At 37.1% G+C, this 23828-nt stretch overlaps 1 protein-coding gene across 2 annotated transcripts in view; it reads right to left on the reverse strand.

The window, feature by feature from the left end:
* Positions 1–23828, reverse strand: part of COMMD10 (COMM domain containing 10) — a 105213-nt gene that overhangs the window by 16438 nt on the left and 64947 nt on the right. Inside the window, exon 6 of one of the 2 annotated variants that reach the window (XM_080574929.1) lies at positions 1621–1647. The exons of the other annotated variant lie outside the window; for it this stretch is intronic. Coding sequence (XP_080431055.1) covers positions 1636–1647 — 12 coding nt within the window. The 3' untranslated portion in view covers positions 1621–1635. Of the gene's footprint in view, positions 1–1620; positions 1648–23828 lie in introns of those variants that run through there. 2 annotated transcript variants of the gene reach the window in all.

A 23828-nucleotide genomic window follows, 5' to 3' on the forward strand; every position in this document is an offset into this window, starting at 1 on the left:
AGATTCAGTTTCTCTGGATATTTTTTGCAGGGACTAGACTCAAAGACCTAAAATCTCTAGAAGATGGCAATCACATCTTTTAAATGGCCACTGTTCCTCACTCATAAAAGACATAGAATTGGATGCACAAGTAATTTCATTAGATATTGGTTGACCAGTAACAACATGAGCCAACAAGATGATTTATATGGCTTAGTAGTTGTGGTGGTTTTACTCGGGTGGGCGGCCGAGATTCACCACAACCGCTCTCTCACTCCCCCTCCTGAAAGAGGAATGGGGAGAAAATACAATGAAAAGGGCTCAAGGGTTGAGATAAGGACGAGGACATAGTGCAGTAATTATTGTGACGGGCAAAACAGACACAGCATAGGGAGATAGTAAGATTTATTGCCTATTACTAACAAGCTAGAGAAGCAAGAATCAAAGGAAAGAAACCAAAAGCACCTTCCCCTCCATCCACCCTCTTCCACCTCCTCCCCCCGAGCGGCGCAGGGGAACAGGGGAATGGGGGTTATGGTCAGTCTATAGCGCTTCTTCTCCGCCGCTCCTTCTCGGTCACTCTTGTCCCCTGTGCTGTGGGGTCCCTCCCACGGGATGCAGTCCTTGCCGAACTGATCCAGCGTGGGCTGCCTACACGCAGCAGCTCTTCAAGAACTGCTCCAGATATGGGTCCGTACCACGGGGTCCATCCCTCAGGAGCAAACTGCTCCAACCTGGATCCCCCATGGGCAGCACCTCCTGCCAGGTCACCTGCTCCTGCATGGTCTCCTCTCCACAGGCTACAGGTCTGGCCCAGAATCTGCTCTGGCAGGGGTCTTCCGCAGGCCGCAGTCTCCGTCGGTGCAGGTCCACCTGCTCCACCGTGGTCTCCTCCACGGGCTGCAGCGTGGAACCCTGCTCCACCATGGTACTCCATGGGCTGCAGGGGGACAGCCTGCTTCACCATGGTCCTTACCACAAGCCACAAGGGACTTCTGCTCTGGCACCCGGAGCACCTCTCCCCCCTTCTTCTTCACTGACCCTGGCGCCTGCAAGGCTGTTCCTCACTCCTCTCTCTCTCCCAGCTGCTGTGTGTGGTGCAGCGCTTTTTTTTGTTGTTGTCTGAAATATGCTCTCACAGAGGTGCAAAACAACATCACTTACTTATTGGCTCAGCTCTGATCAGCAGTGGGGCCCTTACCAAGCATGGGGCAGCTTCTAGATCCTTCTCACAGAAGCCACCCCTATGGCCCCCTGCTACCAAAACCTTTCCATGTAAACCCACTACAGTAGTACGCCAGTAAAATTCAGAAGTGACAAGGTTGTTGAATTGCCATTCTGGGGATCCAAAGACTTTGCTGACCTCTTGCTTGCCTATCACTATCAGTTTAAAAGCGCTGCAACTGGAGTACAATTAATAATTTTTAAACAATGGAAAAAGTAATCCAGCACAATAGACTTTATCAATAGTACAGAACATCCATAAATGGCAAGACAGGGCTGAATACCCCAAAAGCCAAGAACTTTTGGATAAAAAAACATGCTGTTATTAGTCAGTTATGACTCTAGACACCATTCAGAGCATCACCTATCCTCAGGACTCTTGGTGTAGGATCAAAATGCTGTAGTCACGTAACACAAGATGCTAGATTCACTTCAACTTTTTAACTGTTTAAGAGAAAGTCAACAGGTTACTTTCGCATTAGTGGTTGCACAGTCTATTATTTCAGAATAAAGCCAGCATAAAAGCAAAAGGCTTGCATGAACTCTGTATTAGCTGTATATATACTACATAACGTGACAGAACTGCAACCATATACCCCACGTCACAATTCTTCTGTGAGCAATCCAGTAGAGCAGAGATACAGTATTAATGACTGTGAAATGATGCCTAGACACCATGGCATAAACTTAACAGTGAAACCATGCCATTCATTAGACTTAATTTCTTCTTCAGGTGCTGACTGACTATGGATTCTTTATATATGAACTGAAAACATTAATTGCAGGCCAGTATTTGGCAATATTTCCAAGCAAACAAGAGAACAAAGACTGAAGATAAATATCTAAATGGATCTATAAATCACCTTGCTGAAAGCTTTTACCCAAATGTTCCCTGGAATACTTTACCACTATGAAGCTATACCAGAAGGAATCTGAGACCATTATTCTGATGGTAGTAATAAAATCTACTAGAAAATACTGCATTTTCCACAATTCTGTTTAATGGAACCTTAGCATCATCTCCTAAGCAGTTGTTTTTTCCCATATAATTTTACCGCATTTTACTAATAATATGTTTTCAGAAAACATGACATGTTAAACACTGACAGAGGTGAATATTCAAAACTTACATAATTAAAATAAAATTATGCAGAAACTGCAGTTAGATTATGATATTTCATGCTACCTACATAAATTAATGAAACTTTGAGACAATTTACCTTCGTTGCTTCATAAAATCCCAGGTTCCCAAACTTCTTTGAGTTCTTGGTTGCTGACTACAAGCAGCTCTTAAATTCTTTCTGGTTGAATGACTGCAGTTGACAATACAACATACTGCAATAATTTTAGAACAAAATATAACTTTGTCATAACCCCCCTCTTTTCTACCCTGACCACTGTGGTTTAAACATGTCATGGTTTCATAGCCTATAAAAAGCAGGAGGATCAATTGTGACAGGATTACAAAGAAAGCAATTTGTTCACACAAATCTACCCAGAAGTCAATGGATACCTTGGAAAAGAAAGACATCAGGATCAAGAGCCTGCAACAGCAGCTGCTGATCAGCCCTGCTGTCACTCTGTGATAGAGGAGATGAGAAGAAAAGACAGTCCTTCTTTCATAATCCCTGTAATTCTCAACTAGGTGGTACCTGGGCTTCAATGATGGTTTGTTCCTGTATTTCTAAAGTACTACACTAGCAGCTGCAGGGGTCTCAGTCAACCCACAGGATTCAGGGAAAAAAACAACTTAAGTTTGCATATTTTGTCAGCCTGAATATGTAATCTTTAAGAAATGAACTTTTCGCTTATCCAGATAGGTGGCCAAGAGAGTCTTAGCACTGTAAACAAACGCTGTTTTTCCATATGCATATTTGAAGAGCAGGGCATGAAGAGAAGGGCACTGTTGTTATGTCTTAGGAACAGAACCGTAAAACAACAACGTATGGTACAGGAAGGCAGAACAGAGAACTTTCTTATAGCAAGGACAGTTTACTACTTTCGTTATTACAAGAGACTGACAAAAAGAGCAATTCTACTAGCAGACTTCTAATCTTCTAATGCTATCAAAAGGAATTTTGATGGAGTATGGTGAAAGACCAATATAGAGTAGAGTTGGTACAGAAAAAAAAAAAAAAAAAAGAAAAAAAAAAAAAGCACACCACAATCACTTTATTCCTACTGAACAAGGGTTTGACCAAAGTGGTTCATTTGTAATGCAGAGAAATGTAAAAAAAAATTAGATTTTCAAGAAACTAAAATACATATGTTTTACAGTGATAAAAGCACTCCAATATTTTTTTAACCTTCTACTAAATAAACAAATTGAAAGAATTAGTGGATCTCTCATTCACTTGTTTTAAGCCTCAAACTGTGCCCAATATTCTCACCAGTATAGCTATTTATCATGAACATTTATTGTTGCTTTATCAGGAAGGCTATTCATACAATTTCAGAAACACCCACTACCATCATGTGTTTAGAAAATCCATTATTAAAGGTAAAAACTGATCCTAAAACCTGTGGATAAATATTAGGTGCATACTTGCAGCATCTGTTCAAATTCTTGTATTGTGTCCTTTTAAACATTTTTGTCAATTCAAGCTGTTCTGAATGATCTTATGGGAGCAATCCAGTAATAAGTAACCTGTTTGTTAAGAGTTTTCTTTTTAATAAAAATGAAATATTCTTGTGGGCATACACACTTTATGTAAATTCTTAGCCCAAAGCAAATTTATTTGGTTAAGATATACTTTGGTGGATCGGAGGGGAAAGGGAGGAAAGTAAGAGTTTTTAATGTACATGTTGAACGAATCCTACAGCACTGTAGATTAAAAGAGCTACAAGAGTAAATGAAAAAAACAGTCTCTCTCTCTCTTTCTGTCTCTCTCTCTCTATATATATTCAAGCTTTCCAGAATGTCTAAGAATTTACCAAATATATACTAGTATTGTAGGTTTGTGCATCACCTACAGCATAGCATGAGGTTAAATTAGCTATACAGCCTAATATTTTCTTTATAACATTTACCTAACCACAGTTCCTATGTTTAGTTCTTCCTTTCCCTGAAAGATGAAATGGCTTGCAAACACTTTTGTTGACTGTTACCCCTTGATTCTCAATACTAAAGGCTGAAGTCTTAAAAGTGGAATTTTTGAAAAAGCTAAGGAGATTGTAAGAGTAGTAACTTGCCTCACACATGATTTCATAACTGCAATTTATGTTTTTCGTTGTTGTTGTTGTTGTTTTAATTAGAATCTTAGAATGCTTTGGGTTGGATTGAAAGGGACCTTAAAGATCCTCCAGTTCCAATCCCCTGCCACGGACAGGGACACCTCCCACCAGACCAGGTTGCCCAAAGCCCCATCCAGCCTGGCCTTGAACCTCCAGGGATGGAGCAGCCACAGCTTCTCTGGGCAACCTGTTCCACTGCCTCGCCACCCTCTGAGTGAAGAATTTATTCCTTATATCTAATCTAAAACTACCCTCTTTTAGTTTAAAACTGTTACCCCTTGCCCTATCACTGTACTCCCTGACAAAAAGTCCCTCCCCAGCTTTCCTGTAGGCCCTCCTTAGGTACTGGAAGGCTGCTGTAAGGTCTCCCTGGAGCCTTCTCTTCTCCAGGCTGAACATCCCCAACTCCCTCAGCCTGTCTTCACAGGAGAGGTGCTCCAGTCCTTTGATCATCCTCCCGGCCCTCCTCTGGACTCATTCTAATACTTCCACGTCCTTCTTGTGCTGGGATCCCCAGAGCTGAATGCAGCACTCCAGGTGGGGTCTCATGAGAGCAGAGCTGAGGGGGAGAATCACCTCCCTTGACCTGCTGGCCACGCTGCTTTTGATGCAGCCCAGGATATGATTGGTCTTCTGGGCACACTGCCGACTCATATTCAGTTTTTTGTCTACCAGTAAACCCAAGTTCTTCCCCACAGGGCTGCTCTCAATTCATCCCCCAGGTTGTACAGATCTTGGTGACTGTCCTGACCCAGGTTCAGGACTTTGCACTTGGCCTGCTTGGTTCATGCACTTGACCTTGAAGTGCATGTGAGCCTGTCTCTCAGGCCTGTCCAGATCCTCTGGATGGCATCCCTTCCTTCTATCATGTAAACTCCACCGTTCAGCTTGGTGTCATTTGCAAACTTACTGAGGGTGCATTTGATCCCACCATCTATGTCATTTAAAAAGTAATGGTCCTGATACGGGAGTATCAGCTTGACTCTTAGGATATTTTTATTTATTTTTAAGCCAAGGTCGGATGCTTTTTACTTGAGAGATAATTTGACTTTCTACACTACCTAGGTTCTACTTTCACACTCCAAATGAAAATGTATAAATCACAAAGTAATGTTTTCTTCTGGCCCTCTATATACACTTCTGGAAAAAAGAAAAAAAAAAAAAAAAGACTCTTCTACAATATAAAGATGTTTCCATCAAAGAATTAAATCTGAAATCTCATTTTAAAATATTATTCATTTTTCAAAATATCCAATTAATTAACAAGTAGGTTTTAAGCAAATCCATCTGTCCGTTCCAGAAGACAATTAATATCTTTGCCCAGAATATTAAATCTTACATGGCCACAGAAGTACTGACACTTAATTCAATGCTGTACCATCTTGCTAGAGGGAAAATATAGAGCAGCTCTTTTGTAAACTCTATTAAAAATGCATGAGGTATTTTTTATTTTGGAAAATTTAATTTTTTAATCCATAACCCTTAAATGTCACACACATTAAAAACCAATGTGCATTCTAAACAAAACAGGTCAGAACCAGGCAGAATATATTAATAGCAATTAGGTTATTAGCATGGCATCAGAATGCTAGTCTTAACATGAGTAGGTCACATGTCTGTACAGCTAGTTGACTGACAATATGAATTTTCTCAATATGCAAACCTTTTGTCCCAAACTACATTCATGGCAACACTGATGCACGTATTTTATGCAGACATAAGAATGCAAATAAGTGATATTATTTTAAAAAAACATTTACCTGTTTTTACCCAAGAACAAGTGACAGATGCCAAAAAAATAAATTAAACGGGGAAAGGTGATGATTAAGGAAATCTGGGATACAAAATGCAATTTCCTGTGTTACGAACAACTTCACAAGACTTTAAGAGAACCAGAGCATCCCACAGGAGTATCTGGTATTGCCATGTAACTCTGAGATGCAACCTTGGAGAAGGAAGCCATCTTCTGCTGCAATACCACAAATCAAAGGATCTGGAAAATGGAGGCAAATTTAATCCTATACTTCACTCCAAACCCAAGGAGGTCCCAAAGCCACAATCAAATTCCCCTTAAAAACTTACTTCTCGAACTTGAAAGCACCTAGACCCTCCAGAAAAAAAGCACCTGTTGTCACACTCTGCTACCCATAACTTTATATATATTCCATATATATTCCATCAATTTTAATTAGTAACCTTTCTTCAGACTTCCTCTTCTCCTTTTGTCTGTTTGCAGGCAAGTACTTTAAGCACTCTCTTTCAAATGATCTGGGAGTGTTGTCAATGATACCTGAAACCGCTTCTTGAAACAGGAGGTCTAGCTTTCAGAAATTATCAATTATTATTCATTTTTTAAAAGTGTAAATAGAATACAGAAAAAATCCATACACGTGTGCCTGTATTACTGAATAAATAAATAAATAAATAAATAATGGTGAAAATATACACTTTGCCATTACATTTTTTGTTTAGAATTAAAGTAATAGACTCAACTGGCTCTTCATTTTAACACAAAACCTGATGAATTCGAGAAAATCAGATAATGGATGAAACACAAGTAATTATGGAACAAAGATCTGCAACATGAAAGGTAGTAGAAATTAGTATATTTTACAGTTTCCTTTAAAATATAATTAGCTTTCCAGCCCCCAATGTTCCAGTTCATATCCACATCGATTCAGATAAATGTTATGAAGATTTTAAAAAAAAATGAAGGGCTGCAGCAGCAGACTAAATCCTGTGTAGGTGCAGTTCCTCTTACATGAATAGAAGACAGAAGAGAAGCGAAATTAAGCAGATAATTATATATTGAAATCTGAACATTTAAAAAACAAAACAAAACAAAACAAAACAAACCATTCTTTTTCAGATTTGTTCTATATGTTCATTCCCATCAAGCACTCCCCCGGACTCCGACCGGGTATCTTGTGCCTCATTTGCATTTATCTATTTAATAACCTTCAATGGGCATCTTTGCACAAGTTTGTCCCATATTTCTTTATACTTACGTAAAATTTTTGCACCCATGTTTTTAGGCAAGGCTTTCCAGAGGACTATTACTTCTTATGTGAATATATCGACACTTCAGTTTTGATTAAAAATATGTATATCCTGACATATCAACTTCTTTAAAAAGTTATTATGAGTCAATGACAGTTGTATTCCTAATCTCAGTAAATGTCTTCCCTCCATCTGTTAATTGTCATGCTATTGTCAAATTGAGTGGAATACATTAATGCACTATTTAAAGGTTATACTACATTTCATCCACTCCAATTAAAAAAATACATATTATATAATGCAGTAATAAGGGATTTTCTTTAACTACCAAGGCATCTTCTCCATTAGTTCAGTTTTTCTCCATGTCTAGTCCAGCTTCTCTTTACTGAAGAAACAAGTTTTCTCTTTAAATGGAGACATCATCCTTTGGGAGTCTTTTACTTTCTTTCAGAAAGAAGAAGATACTGTAATCTGTTGGAGTTAAGCATGATATGAAGTGGAAATGATCTTTAAAAAAGCATGATTTTCTGCCTTTTAGTTGTGATCAATATACAATTATTTAAAGTAAGAATCACATGTTGATTCTTCAAAAATAATAAATTTGTATTTGATTATTATGAAATTAACATTAGTAATGAAAAAGAATTCCTGCTTGCCATCAATCATCCTGCAAACATCCATACTTTCTTCATTTTTTTTCTTCATCTTTCTTTTTTTCCAACACATGCATAATTATTTCAATTTTGCATTCTCATTCCCAAAGCTGAGAAACTCTTCTTTTGTAAAAAGGTGTTGTCCCTTTCATTTAGGGATCTCAGAACACTATCTGAATTGAATTACACATAATTACAAAATATAGTAATTGATTCAATTACAGTTTCTTCAGAGTATGTACTATCGCACCACTTTGCAAATGTAAATAAGAACCCAGTAACTCCTTTTCTATTAATTAATTGTTAATAATTTATCAATTACTAACTTTTAATAGATGTGTAACATTCTCATTTATAGTAAAAATAAATTTAAGTAGCAGCAGGACTAACTACTGAACATCAGTCAGACTGCAAAAATGACGTAATTGATTTTTTTCTTGCCCACAAAGTGCCTTCTCCATTTCTAGACTGCAAAATATTCTTCCTTCCTTATGCAAAACCTTGTGCAAGGTTATCGCTTTAATGCATCTGCTCAGCCTCCTATTTAATAAAAATGTGGTTTGATGCTCTACTATAGAAACCTCCCAGCAACCTGCTACAAAAAGATAGACTCTGCCTAAACACGTCTATATATATTTCAAAGGTCTGTATATCTTCACGTGGCAGCATACTATATTAAGGTAAAAGCAATTTCAATTCAGTCAAATCTTGTAATGACTTGCAATAGCTGCCAACTACTTAAGAGCTTACGTTAAACAAACAGCTGATTTCTTTGTATATGCTACAGGTTAGATCCGCACAACTGGAAGCAGTTCAGCTGACATATTAAGTAATATTATTCATAAGAGTAAACTGGGCAATATAACTAAACTTCTCCAATGCATGAAGAATGCTGGCTCTTTGGTAGAATTTAGATGTTACGTTCTCACAATAGCTTAGTTCTACCTAATCAGTACAAAGTTGATCTAATACTATGCAGTAGAAAGTACGGTCACCTAGACACCCCTGAACTGAATGTACTATAAATTAGTTTTCTGTCCTCCACCAAAACTTTGGAGAAGTTTTTTTCTATAACAAAGCAGTAACTTCTCCTCTGAATTTAGCAAGTAAATTCTTATTTATTGAAACCAAAAGTACTTAATGTGAAATAATGCTTATAGCACATAGAGCCTTAATATCCACCAAATTGCCTTACCTTCTTCAACGTGATCAAGGAAACTTTACTGTTGGCTTTTTTTTCCTATTTAAATAGGACCTGAGCACCTAAAATTTTATCTAAGCACAACTGAGTAGTGTACTTAAATTTACAGTAAGATAAGTAAGATAAAACAAGAGCAACATTTAATCATCACCACAAGTTAACTGTTTAAATCCAGATTTATTTACTTTCTACAGCTCTATCTTTTTTTCCCATCACCAGCAATATTATGTGCATCATTACAGTTATTTAAAAAAATCTACTTATTTAAGAACAATGACATATTTTCATTGTCTTTAATAGAATTCTCCGATTTCAGTCTGCAATTTTATTACACTACAACTAACACCACTCCAACTAACAGCACACTATTTAGAAAATGTATATATTTTAATTATTTCTACTGATTTTTGATATTAATAAACAATAGGCAAGATCATAATTGTCCTAATATGGAAAAAAAAAAAAAAGATATGACAGGAACACTATAAAAACATAGTATGCTCTAATGAGTGCCTTCATGAATCTTGAGTCACAAAATAATATTCAATATTTAAGTTTGATGTTCTGCAGTAAAGCTGTGTGTGGCAGGAGAGAAAAGAGACATAGAGGAATAAAGTCTACAAGAGACATATACTACATATAGGGAAACACTTGAACACGATGAAAATTATTTTTTCTCCCTGAGTATGTTACAGCATTTTCAGAAACAGTATCTATACTTATTCACTTGTTTATGTTAGCAGTAACAGTTCCCTAAATTTATCCTGGCTCATGCCTCCTATGCTTATAAAATTCAACACAGTTGAATTTAGCACAGTTCTAGTCAAAGATTTTGCCACATCTCTTCAGCTGCCTATGTAACAGTCCTAAACACAGATTGCTGAGACTATCTTCACTCTTCTCTTAAACTTTTCTTCATTGACAGCTTTGGGTGGTTGTTTTTTTGTTTTTGTTTTTGTTTTTTCATCCTTTCTTTGCAGCAATGAAGAAAATGAAGAACTTGCTGACTGCACATATTGCCTTAGTCCTTGTCTTCAAAAGTAGTTGAGTATTTGGTAACTCCACAAATTTATTGGCTTTTGTGTTATAAAGAACAGCTCAACATTTGGATGGTTTACGATTTCATAGTGTGTCTGAAGAGTTCATGCATAATACATTTTTTCTGAGATTCATCCAAATAAAAGAAATTGAACTAACACCAATCTGTGATGATGACATGGACATCATCTTACCTGGAGAATTTAGTATCACCTCAAAAGTAAAGTAATTTTACCACTGCTCCAGATATCACTTAGAATTCTACTGCAGTAACAGCTTTGAATGTTTAGAAAGTCCAGTGCTCATAGATAGTCCTTGCAAATCTTCTGCCCATATACACTGAGAAATACTATATTTAGACTTCCATATACTCAAGAATAAAGCTGTGCAGTGTGTCTAGAAAAAAGAAATAGAATACAGATTCTAAGGAGCACTGAGCACTCTGTGTTTAACACCACATCTCTGGGGTAATCCCACTAAAGCTTGCATTCTTTGTACACCAAATATACAGATCAGTAGTGGGTATAAAAACAGGGAGAAATTAAAAGCAATTAATGATTTGGGTGCTTGAAGATGGTTTGTACCTGACCTATGTATTCTTTTACACTTCAGGATTCTTGAAGTTTCTTACAGAGCAGAAATACAGCAGCATTTTAAACATCAATGAGACAGAAAGCTGTTAGGTTAAAAGAACATTTGAACTAAAACAAGTAAGACATGAATAAGCCAAATATTCAACTCAGACTCAAAGGAAGGTTCCTGAACACTACGACAGTGAAGCCTGGAATAGTCTTCTCATCACAGTAATGGAGCCAAAACTCATAACTAATTTTATAATGAAGATCACAGAATTTATGAAGGAGCTGTGTGACGTAGCAATGTAATGGAAACGAGGAAATAATCAATAGCCCAAGGTATCACTTAGTTCCAGATTCTTAACTGTGATCTGAAGAGTGATGCACCCAGGACCAGAATTCACTTCTGAGCACGTTATCAATGGATATATTACAACAAAGAAATTTTCAGAAGTATTAGATACTACTAGTTTCTCAAAGCATGCTAAACATTAACAAACATTAAAAAAATAAGCCAAAAGTCCATTGGCAGTGAAGGCTAGCTAGTACCACAAATCTCCCATGAATCTTGAAATCACGCAGCTCAAGACTTAACAAGCAAATGTCTCCCATATGTCTTGCTCCCTGCCTATTGTTTGCAGCATTGTTGATAATACGCCCAAAACTCCATACAGCTTTCAGCTCTACTTCCAGTACAGCATTAACAGCAACACGCTCCTTAACTTCATCAAACCTACACAATCTTAGAAGCAGCTTTGTACTGTTGTGGATCAATGCTATAGTGTATCAGATGGTCACACCATCCATTTGTTAATTTTGCTTTACTATTTTTGACAGCTTGTAAGATAAAAATTTACTCTGTCCAGAATCAGTTTAGTGTACCCTAGATTTGAGATTTTAGTGCACCCTAGTGTACCCTAGATTACTGGGTACTCTAGCCAGCATCTCTCCTACACCTTATTTTCCACCAAACATCCTAAACCATGTTAGATACAGTGATACCAGAAATAGCTTCACAGAATATTGTATATTGTCACTGTGAAACAGGCACAGCAGGTTACTTCACTGAATAATCTCTTTCATTAAATTTTTAAGAAGTGAAATATCATGAGATGATTCATTCCTTACAATTTGTATTGTTTTGTAAAATAATTTAAAAAATTGAGTTCACTGATCCATGTTTTATTTTTTCTTTTAATTCTTTTGGGTACAAAGGGAAAAAAGTCTTAAAGTCTCTGAGAAGCAGTTTTGTTCTTATTTCTGCATTGTCCCAAAAGGACCAATCTGCAGCTAAATGAACACAGGCAGAATATTTAATTTTGGTACCACCACAGGACTGATTTCCATACAATAGAAAAATATGCACTGTCAGATCTTGTCCTAATGCAAAATCTGCAGGCCTCATATCTGTTTCCATAATATCTCATCTCTTACCTCCTACTGCCTGCATATCAAAACCCCCTGAAGCTTACTTTATTCAAATTTTTCTTTAAATGAAGTCTTCTGATGCTTCTTTCAGATACACACCAGAAACTAATTTTAGTTTACTTCTTGTGCCTTCACTCTGCAAATGGATATTTGAAGAACACTTAAACTGTATTGCCTAATTTAGGAGATTTTGCAGGAGAAGGATCCTTTCACACTTCAGTAATTGTATATAACTAAACAATCTGCACTTGATTGAAAACAAGTTTCATTGTTTTTAATGAAAGTTTGCTTTCATAAGTAACTAAGAAAGTTTTCATAACTAAGTAAGAAAACTCTGCCATTCCTCAGAAATCACAAACTGAGGACTTGACTGGGGCACATTCTGATTTCTAACAAGCAAACTTCAAAAATAAAAAAAAAATGTGTACAAATATGTAACTTTTTTTTTTTTAAGAAAGAAGAGCTATACGCCAAACAGTAACAAAGCTTGCTTCAGATTTCTTGTAGAGTGTATGTTTGTATGAAAAACCATGCAGTAAGTAGTACATTCACATATTAATGAGGAAAAGCACTAAGAAAAATGAGATAAAAGGCACGATGCAAATTCAAGCGAAGCAGTTTATGGAAGTGACAGCTTAGGATCAAGCTTGAATAAATTATATTTAAAGATGAAAAATAACAGCAAAACTGTGCTTTCAGAAATATTTGGAAAGAAACAGTGCTACTTAGCCCAAAATGAGTTAACACTACATAGAACCATTAAAAGTAACTTTGCAGACAAATTATATTGAGAAAAAGAGAAGAAAAAGAAGCAGCACGTGTAAAATATAGATTTAATACAGAAGATGAGAACTGTAGCAGCACGTAACAACAATCTAAAGTTTCAAACATCTCAACGCATCTTGAAATGGTAAGGATATTTTACTCTGTACTGTATATTACTTGCAGTTGTTGGTGAAAGATTTACAAGATAATTTCTAACTTTTTTTTTTTTACTCTTATCTAGTTGACTTTTCAATATTGTCATCCATTCTAAATCCACATTTACTATATCATAAATTGCTTGATGTGGATGTTTGTACTCTCACCTCAACTTCAACTCACAGGACAACGAACTATAACAGCATTAGACCGCAGCATGTTCTTAGAAGTAAAAGTTAAGGGACTTGCAGAAAGATGTTCGAATAGAAAGAAGCAGGGCGGGAAGTGGGCCTCTGCCCTCTGGCTTCCTGCCACTTGTTCCTCCTATCATGCCATCTTTCCTTCTTTCGAGTTAAATCTGCCTTGCCACATTACAGCATTCACTTTTCAAAACATCCACTTTGGGATCTGGCATTTCCAAATAGAAATATCAATCCTAGGCAGACATGAGGAGAAAGAGAGGGAGATAATTTAATAAGAGTAGCAATCTGCTTGTTTTTATTTGTTCACTGTTGATGCACTTTGGGATATATCATTTAATTAATATTACACAAAGATAACAGTTGTGCTCAAGGTAACCTTTGTGAAAAATCAGTCAAGAATATGCATAGGGATCTTGTTTAGATTGCAAAGAGGTCTCATCAGCCATATCTTTACAACATACATGGACCCAGCACAAACCATTCTGCCTTTCTCTGGTATGCTGGTAATTAAAAAACAAATAATTAATTGAAATTAAGTTATTATTATTAAACTGTAATTGAAAACAAAAACAACCTTGAACCAAGAGCTTAGAAGTGGAAGAAATATTCAGGAACAGTAGTGTAAGCATGAAAAATGCTTCAGATTTCAACTGCTGTATATGAGCATAACAACTTGGGTGACACAAGACCTTGCAAAACCATTGCTGTCACCTGCAACAGGCTAAATTAGGATTAAACTATGAGGAGGCTAAGAATTATGTATATTCTCCTTCCTTGTCCTTCACATTTTCAAAAAAATCCAAAATGAACTGCAAAACCTTTTATGCAGTTTCAAGTTCCTTCTAAGGAACCAAACACCCAAGTCCTGAGTTTCTTGTGAGTGTTTTGGTTTCCAGACCTACCCTAGACTTCACCAGAACAGTATTGTAACCACGCAGATGAAAAGGGGGTATCATTGACTTCTACCTGCCTCAATTCTCTTTTCTTCTCCAGGCAGAAAGGCTGTAAACTTTTAATAAGGCTGGCTAAGATTGTTTCAGTACAGCAACCTTCTGCTAAAAAGTGCTGATTTGACATTTCCTGCTGAAAATTTTGATTCTGAAAAAAGCTTAGCTAAAAACCTTTCTGCTTTTCTGACAGCTCTTCTGCCATCTCTTGGGCATGAACACCATCAAAAAAACAAGGCTACTGGGGTTTCCCAGCCCAGATTTTCCACCAATCTGTCCAGAAGGCTGCTGCAGAGCCCAAGTACCAGGACACCCACATTTTGGGACTTCCCAACCAATGACATCCCTGGCTGGTGAACTCTGAAGACATTGGGGTTTCTGAACTCCAGGTATATCACAGCACTACAACGGGCTGCGGGGAGCTTTGGCTTCCCAGATGCTGCCAACAGGCTGCCTGATGGCTAGCCAAAGCCTCCAGGCTACCAGCACTTCTGGGTGGCAGCTGGCCAAACATTTGCTGCTTTGTCATACAGGGCGAAGTACAAAGTCGTGCAGGTTATCTTGGAGTTTGACATGTTCCTGGGCAAGAAACCAAGATCCCTATCTGCATGCTATTTTTCCATACCTTGTATTAGACAAGAACAAGGCTTTGTAGTTGTTACAGTCCTCAGCCTTCTTGATAAAGACAAAGGGGAAGATAAAGACAACTGCCTTTTGTTGCAAAGGACAAAGCACAGTAAGTAGCTGTTATTTCTCACTGTTGGTGGGTTTTGTAATCATATAAAATTAATATGAAAGAAGATGTAATAAAGTTGTCTTTTTTTTTTTTTCCTATTGGAAATTGGTTTCCTACTCTCCAAAGTGGAGGGTTGGACCACAACTGTGGCATTCCCAACATGCCAATTAAAACTGGGTTGTGAACACAAAATCCAAGCTATTTTTACTTACACTGCAGTTAAAACACTTAAGCACGAAAAGACATTACACGTACTATATGTTGTATCCAGAAATCCTTAGCCATTCTGCCTAAAATACCCAAGTAACCAAGTGTTTAAGGTAAAATCTAAGAATCAATGAATAAACTACTCTTCGTAAAACAATAGACTACTTTAGGCATTATCATATAAAGAGGCCTAGGTAAGTAGGAAAAAAGTCTCATAAACAACTTATCTGTTGCAATGTGAACAACACATAAATGGCTTTAAAAGAGTAGTAAAGTCATTTTCTGAGCACAGCCAGTAAACCAAGAAAAATAAAGTGGTTTTCTTAAGTAAGCCTTGAAATGAAGTAGAAGTAAACCGTGCTGAAATGGATGAGAAGCTGGCGAGGTGTCCAGTAATGATGCATTTAAATAAGCAATTTGGCTAGAATTTGCAGTCATCTGTGAATAATTTATCAAATTGAGTAAAGCATCTCAAAAGCCCACACTGGCTATAAACTGCTGAATATTTTTGCTGTGTTAAAGCTCAGTCTCCCTCACTTTCCATTCCTTTTCTTCTAAATCCATAAAATGAATAAGAACATTACTTTATGCTGCCTAGATGACAGCTGATTGTAGGGTATTCGTTTTATTAAAAATATTCCTGAATAAAGACCATAAAAATGGACAAAGAGTGTCTTATTTCTCTAAGGTAAAAAAAATAAAATAGGAAAAATGCAAGTAGTAAAGCATCACATGCAGTAACACTGACACAGCATACTCTGAACTGCCAGATTTCTATACGCTTTATGCAGCATGCTCAATTCCTGAGACTCGGGTAAACTTCTTTATCTCATAAGCCATATAGCCTCCTGCTCCCAATTCAGCAGCCTAGGCAGAACCTGTATCATAATACAATATTCACACACTAACCACCCGTAATTTAAAAATAATAATAAAAAAAATAAATGAAAATGAAACAAATAAACAATGAAAACACCAGCAGCAGTAGTCTCTTCACCACGTTCCACCTTTCCATACTCTTCAGAAACTGAAAAGGAATCTTTGGGTTCCTTTTAGAAGAAATTCAGATACTGAATTCAGACTCATTTCTTTTGGTTTGACATTTGAAGGTCCTAGCCTCATTGGAGAGAAGAACTGTTGCAGAAGAATAAATAAATAAATTCCTACTAATTCCAAAAGAACTCACTCTGTAAGAGAGGTCTGAAAAACTTTTATACCGTATCTCTATCTTATGATTAGGAGAAATGTATTTATTACTATGAACTGTCCACAGCCATCACAAAGAACCTTCTGCCTCTCAATTACAAGGCACTTTTACATTCATACCATAGGGATTTTTGTCCTTAGCAAGCATAGTTACCTTGAATGCAGTGATAAAGAACAACTTATCTCAAACCTTGAAATATAAGGTCCCTTCTTTTCTATTTCTTCTTGATGAAGTCTAGCCCTCACCAATATGCCTTTGGCCATTTACATAAAAGTCCATATGCTGGCTCCCTGTCTCTAATATGCTGCAACTCTTTGCTGTCTGTCAGCAATGCTGCTCATCAGAAATATCTTATTTCCCAAATTCCAGCAAAAGCTGACACGGCTCCAACTTACCAAGCTCCCACCATCCCCATAATTTTCTGTTATACAGCTTCCAGCAAATGAATCCGTTCACCTTTTTTATTGTTTAGCCAGTTTCCAGTAGGAACTGATCGGAAAAAAAAATAGAAAAAAAAATAAATAAAATAAAATAAAATAAAATTCATCCCTCAAAATTCAGGCATTCCACTTGCTATCCATTTCTTCCTGTTATTATCCCAAAACCTTGATGCCCTTCCTGAAATGGAAAATCCCTAGAAAAACATGTCTCTGATTGGTGAAGCTCACGATGACCTTAGTTGCCATGACTCTCCTCAAACACTGAATGCCAAGGATGAGTAAGAGCACACCAACATGTTCAAAGCTTGATAAAACTAGTAACTCTAACTAACAAATATCCAGAATACTCCATTTGTCAACAAAACAAAACAGCATAGCACAGTATCTCACTAGAGAACTGTGCTCTAAGATTAAGAAGAAATTATTCTTCCTAATTAAAAATAAAATAGCAAAATCCTTTTACTTTACAACTTTGAGGACAGAATACGGAAGAAGACCTAAAGGCCCTTAATTAAAATGCCGTGGTTTGTTTTGTTGAACAAAGCCTTCAGAGTAGTGAATCCATGTAGAACAGACCTTTATAATATTGCAGTTAGCAAGACAGAAGAACTCATGTTTGCATAGGAAAAACAGTGTTTCCTACATATTTTATTTTTTTTTTATAATAAAGACACAAAAATATCTGCCTGCTCGAGAAGGAAATATGGCATGTTTTTCTTTGGGGATCTCTAAGTAAGTTTCAGACAATTTCTGCTGACTTAACCTGGCTTGACAGTATAGATCATTACACTGATTTAAAAGAATGTTTAAATTTTAAGTTCTGTAACATATATATAGTACTAAAAATAATCTATTCAGACAGTATTTCAACTGGAATGTGTTCTATTAATGCAATCTATATGCCAACATTCGGGGGATAACAGAATAGGAGCATGATGTACAACCCCTCAACAGCTGCTCTTAAAATGTTGTATTTGAAACGCATCGAATGGAATAAAGAAATGGAAATTAATACAATCTTAACTCATGGATACATAGATCATGAGTTAATTCAATTAAAATGTGAATAGAATTGTGTCAAAATGAAGTATAATGCTGTACAAACTTCCTTCGTCATTCTGGTTAAGTGAATTAAACTTTTCTTGATGTGTTCTCACTTGAGGCTCAAGAATCTATTACAAATGTCTAAACCAAGACTGGATAACATATGTCTTGTGGCTTTTTCATATTATCATTTTAATTTTCAAAATATCTCAAGAAGTGAAAAAAAGCTGAAGATGAAAATACTTCTATAAAATTAAAAAAAAAAAAGAAAGAAAAAAAAAAACAATTTAATTAGCTGAGAAACCAGAGCTTTGTTAAAAGTAGTAAATATAATAAAGAAGATTATCACTCAGACACAGAAGAAAAAAATCTCTCAGCATGCCTTTGAAGAAAGGATATTTAAATTCACCAAAAGATCAATTACCGCTTGTGAGGATAACTATGAAAGTTAATAGAGAGCATTGGCAAGCATTGTACTCATAATAAGCCAGCAAAATACCATGGATAAAGTAACTCAAAATATTAAGTCTTCAGAGACTCTGGCTCACCAAAACACAACTCAATCACATACAGAAAACAAACAGAGGAAGGGCATATATAACACTCTGGGAAAACGCAGTACAGGAGTTAATATTCAAACCCTTGTTATGGTTTGGCATTAACTGAGTACTGAAAACTCAAGTTCAACGAAAGCATTCTTCCTGAATTGGCCGCCCTTAAGATTTCCCCTTACAGCACCTCATGTGCTAACTCCTTCTTCCTAGACTCTCCTCCATCTGAATTACAGCCTGTAAGGACTTGCTGAGCCATGCACACACAAATGAAACACGAGAACTTCAGCAGTTTTACACTTGAAACTAAAAGCTTTATTCAGAGATTCCTAGTGCCTTCTTTCAGGTTTTCCTACGAGAAGTGAAGAGAGAAAAAAAAGTATAAAAATACACTTTTAAGTCTGGTACTTTTTGAATGTCCCAAAGCTTAGTTAATGGAGTTCAAGCGTGTCAGTAGTGTCTCAGATGCTTTCAGATCATGCCTCCGACAGTCAGGCAATGAAAAATAATGTACTTGTCATCCCTGTAATGTGGCCTCGGTTATGAAGTCAGGGATCTGCCAACAGTCCCTGGCAATGGGTCAGCAACAAGGGTTCACAGATAGGAAAACCTCTGCAATTAGCAGAGGTTGTCCATCCTTTCATTTCTTTGGAGCTTGGAGATGAACTCCTGAAGAAAGCCACAGCCTGACAAAACCATACAGGAGTGATAGCCAGGAGGCTGGACTAGAAGATGGTTCTCAGGGGCCTGAAAATTGCTACAAGATATATGAATAGAGATGTGAATGAACTAGAACAATGCATTATTGTCTATGCTGCATTCACACATTTACATTCCAGCACATATTTGCAAACACCCTAGCTGCATTCACTCCGTTAACTCTCAGTGTGGTAACTAGTGGAGTTATTAGTGAGAGGAGTCTGGAAGAGCTGCATCTTGTGATTTGAAAAGAGTATATATTTATCCCAAGGAATCAAGAATGCCTCCTTTCAGGGCTGAACTGAATTGATTGTGTGGGAATGATTCAGCTACAAAGGTTCCCTAGAGATGAACAAAAATGCCTTCGTGTCATGGAATTACTAATAGCCTACTGGCATATATGACAATGAATTCAGAAAGTATAGCAAGGGGAAAGTGAAAGGAGCATCTCAGAATGAAACCCCAGGCAAGTCTGGTGTAATTTGTGATGAGTAAACCTTGTGCTGGGAAAAGCCCTAACTTGTCATACCTACTTAAAGTCCAGACTTTGCCAGGGAGAGGAGGATGTGTCACCACTTTGCCCCACGGAGCCTAGGTGTTCTGTGCCCAGAGCTGCCAGGGCATCTGCAGAGGCAGTGAAAATGCAGCGAAGCATCACTGCAGAAAAGCAGAATGAAAATCCTTCAGTGGAAACTGAACACATTAAATCATGCACTTTCTGGTTTCTAGAGCCTTTTTGTATTAGCTACTCTATACACCTTCCAAAGGTACACCAGGTATTCACCAGTGAATAATTTTAACCCCAAGTTAGCCTATCTTTTATTCATTTATATCCTTGGTCTTCAACGTAACAAATTTCCTGGTAGGCCCTTAATTCACAGGCCTAATCCTTCTATCCCCATACTTGGATTCTTTGAGGAGAGGCTTCTGAATACAGAATGCACTAATTACTTGTTGCCCTTACATCATTCTCCCATTTTTTTGTTGTTCAGCACTGCGCAGTCCACACTCTTGACGTATCCTCCCAGAGGCAGACCTTAGCATCAGCTACACCAAACTGCAGAGCAGAGGATGCAAGAACAATGAAGGACCAATTTGGAACAAGACTGTATTTTAAAGATTATTAAAGAGCAGGAACCAGCTGTATGAGACGAAGACAGATAGTGGTAGGACATGTGCCTAGGCAAATTCTGATTTAACATTCTGTTGTTTCAAGTTTATTATGCATCTTCGGAGTTAACACTGACCTGTGTTTGAATGTACACTGAGATTTGCCTGTACATAAGCAACTACTACAGTTAAAGTTCATGAGGAACTACAGAAATAGCCCAGTTAGCTTTTCACAGCTTGGATAAGGTCCAAACCATCCGGCACCACCCTGATTAATAAACCCTTTATATTAATAAGTATAACCTGCTGATTTCTTCCTTCTTTAAACTAAAAGAATTCCATTAATTAATAGTAAAGGATAAGCCTGTGGGATATAAACAGCTGACAGCCAATGCCTTCAGGTGCACCTCTGTGTGTCCCAAAGGAGTACCCAATCCCATGCAATCCAGTACACGTACGAATACTAGAGGCCAGGTGGACATTTGCAAAATGCTGTTAGCCAAAACACAGAGCACTGAGTCTGCACCCATTTCTCTCTCCCAGGGTGGGAATCTCTCAGTCGGCAGGAGGAGAGCTTTCCCTGCCTTACAGGAGCACAGTGCACAGGGACGGTGCCGGCTCCAGCCTCCTGCGGCACAGCAGTGCTGACATTTGTTGCTGTCCTTCGGGTAACGGCACAGACGTGCTCGAGGAGAAGTGAATAAAATCTCGTAACAGCACAAAAATAAACCCTATTGGACCATTTCCACCAGAATAGTTAACGTCTGAGCAGGAAATCTGGCAGACTGTTGATCACTCGTAGGAAATGAACAGCTACTTGGAACCATCAAGTCTCAGAACTTAAAACCTCCAGAGGGGAACAAAGCAGGTACCGCTGGGTTTCTGCCTAAGAAAAAGGGAAGTACTCTAGTATCCATGCATATCAGAAGAAAACACTGTTGCTTCATTTCTTAATTTACTCTGTAAGTCAAAACATTGCAGGCATCCTTGCTCACACAACAGGTAAGTATGAACTGCCAGCAGTATTTCACAACCACGAGTTTATCAAAGTCCTGTATTTAAGAACATGTGGGTAGCCAAAACAAAAAGTAGCTTAATTATAGCAAGTTGGTGTCCCAGAATATCGGTTATTGTAGTGAAATACAGTTAACTAGATCACACAGATAACACAGACACAAGGACAACAATTCCTTATTCAACTATTTGCTGTTGTTAAGATTTATTCTCTTCTGCCCTACTCATATTGTATGTTCCTAGCTTCTGAGGGGATATTAAAAGAAAGTTTCTCCATTACTTTGCTTTCACAGTAGATAAAGCTTACAATTTAACAATGACAAGAAACAACTGGAATAAGTTCAAACAGTAGCTTGGGTTGCAAACACAGAAAATGCGGCTTCTTATTATATTATGCTATTCTTGTTCAATTTTAATAAATACTCTAATTAGAAAAAGAAACAGCTCAACTACTGTATAAGGCTATTACACTCTTCCTGTTTTGTACAGATTTATAGTATTTGGAAATCAATATGACTCGAGTAGCACACAAAGTACTGAAAATAGAAACACCCAATGGCTCAGCAGGATGTAGCATCCTTGAACTTTCAAATGAGATTTATAAGAAATAATAATTCCTGTAAAATATGAAATATGCCACTTTATTGCAAACTATAACTTGTACAGTTTCCAGAAAAGTTTTATAATTACCATTATAAAATGGCATTATGAGAAGCAGTATTCCAACTGGTCAACACAAGGGGCACAATTCTAGAACAAATAATTATACGTCGAGGCATCTACTGAATCATATCTCTCACACATGTTACTGCCCTTTGATAAATCATAACAGCCACACTGATGAAAATGCAAGATTTTACATAATTCATTAAGGACATTATTATTTTTCTCGCTCCCTTGTTCTTTCATCAAATTTGGGGGAAATTTCCTGCTCCAAGAGTACTTCTTTTGCTTGCATGACACTATTTTCTTATAATCTAACTGAATGTATTCCTTTTGTTTATTTATAGCCATCCCTGCTCTCCTGTCTACATTCCCATATCACTCAGTGTCCTGTGATCCTCAGGAGACTAAGTCATTTCACTCCTGCTTGACAATAATGATCTAAAATTCAACTTCTTTAAAAAACTTCCATGCAAAAGAATCTGATTTGCAGGTTTTTTTTTTGTTGTTGTTTTTTTTTTAATCCATTATAACAATGCACACAGCACCATGTGGCTCAGAGAAAGGCACAATTTCAAGATGAAATCCTATTGTGTCAGTTTATTCAGAGGAGGTTTGGGAGTTTCTGAGTGGCAAGGAAGACTAAGGAATTATAATTTCTTACACAAGGGACCATTCAGGCTTACTGAGGTAGGAACAGCATCACATTTATGAAATATTGTTCCTCTTGTAAAACAGAAACTCCCATGAACTTGGACAGTCTCCTAGGCAGCAGGATTGAAGCTGAAGCATGTTGCCATCAACCCTGTACCCCAACTCTCTCTGCTCAGGAGAATCACAAAGGGGATTCCACAGGAATTCAGGCTGAACAGAAAAACAAGCATTTCCACGCTTGCACAGGGGACACTTTCTCGTAGGAGTTCCTGGTTCTCCTCCATTTTTATTTTGTCAATCATTTCACTCGTAGTCCTTCTCATACATCCTTGGAAAGGCAGTCAGCATCCAGAGAAAAGTTAAACGATACTTGATACCAGTCATCCTTACCATTCCTTCTATACAGGTGAATTTCTCGGGTTTTGCAACCACTTGTATCTTTCTCTTCAGAATCAAAGAGGTATATTTTTCAGCAACAATTAACAATAGTACTTTATGCACTATCCAGTCTGCTTCAGCTTCATATTACACAATAAAGTTAAATTATAGTTTTGCCTTCTAACCTCAGTTCAGACTTAAACACAACAAAGTATCTCAAGAGAGTCAAGGGACCTACAGCATGCTGAAGAGCAGAGTGAGAGACAAGTTAAGTGCTAGAAATTAGGAAAAAAATTATCTAGATTTACACTGTTATTAAAGAAAAGCTGAATTTCTGAACATAAAAGCTTCACAAAGTTAAGGTACATTTATGTTACTCAACAACCCACCTTTTAATATCTTTATTTAAATACACAAAATGCTAAGAAAAAAGAATTCCAAAAACTAAAGAACAACAAGAATAATCATTTAGACAACATGGTATATATTTTTAAAACTTAAAAAAAAAAAATCAGAAACTGGGCTACATTTGTCGTCAATTTCCCCAACACTAAAGCACAGATCTTGTGATACTATTTTCAGTATGGCAAATCTAAAACACCGGTCTTACTTTTGTGCTTGAACATTCCCTTTGCAATGCAATATCCATGAAAAACATATGCACTAACATGGCATAATGCTTACGCTGTAAGAGGAATACTTATAATACTACTGTTCGCAAA

The sequence above is a fragment of the Anser brachyrhynchus genome, assembly GCF_964034855.1.
Source record: "Anser brachyrhynchus genome assembly, chromosome: Z".
Classification (NCBI taxonomy): Eukaryota; Metazoa; Chordata; class Aves; order Anseriformes; family Anatidae; genus Anser; species Anser brachyrhynchus.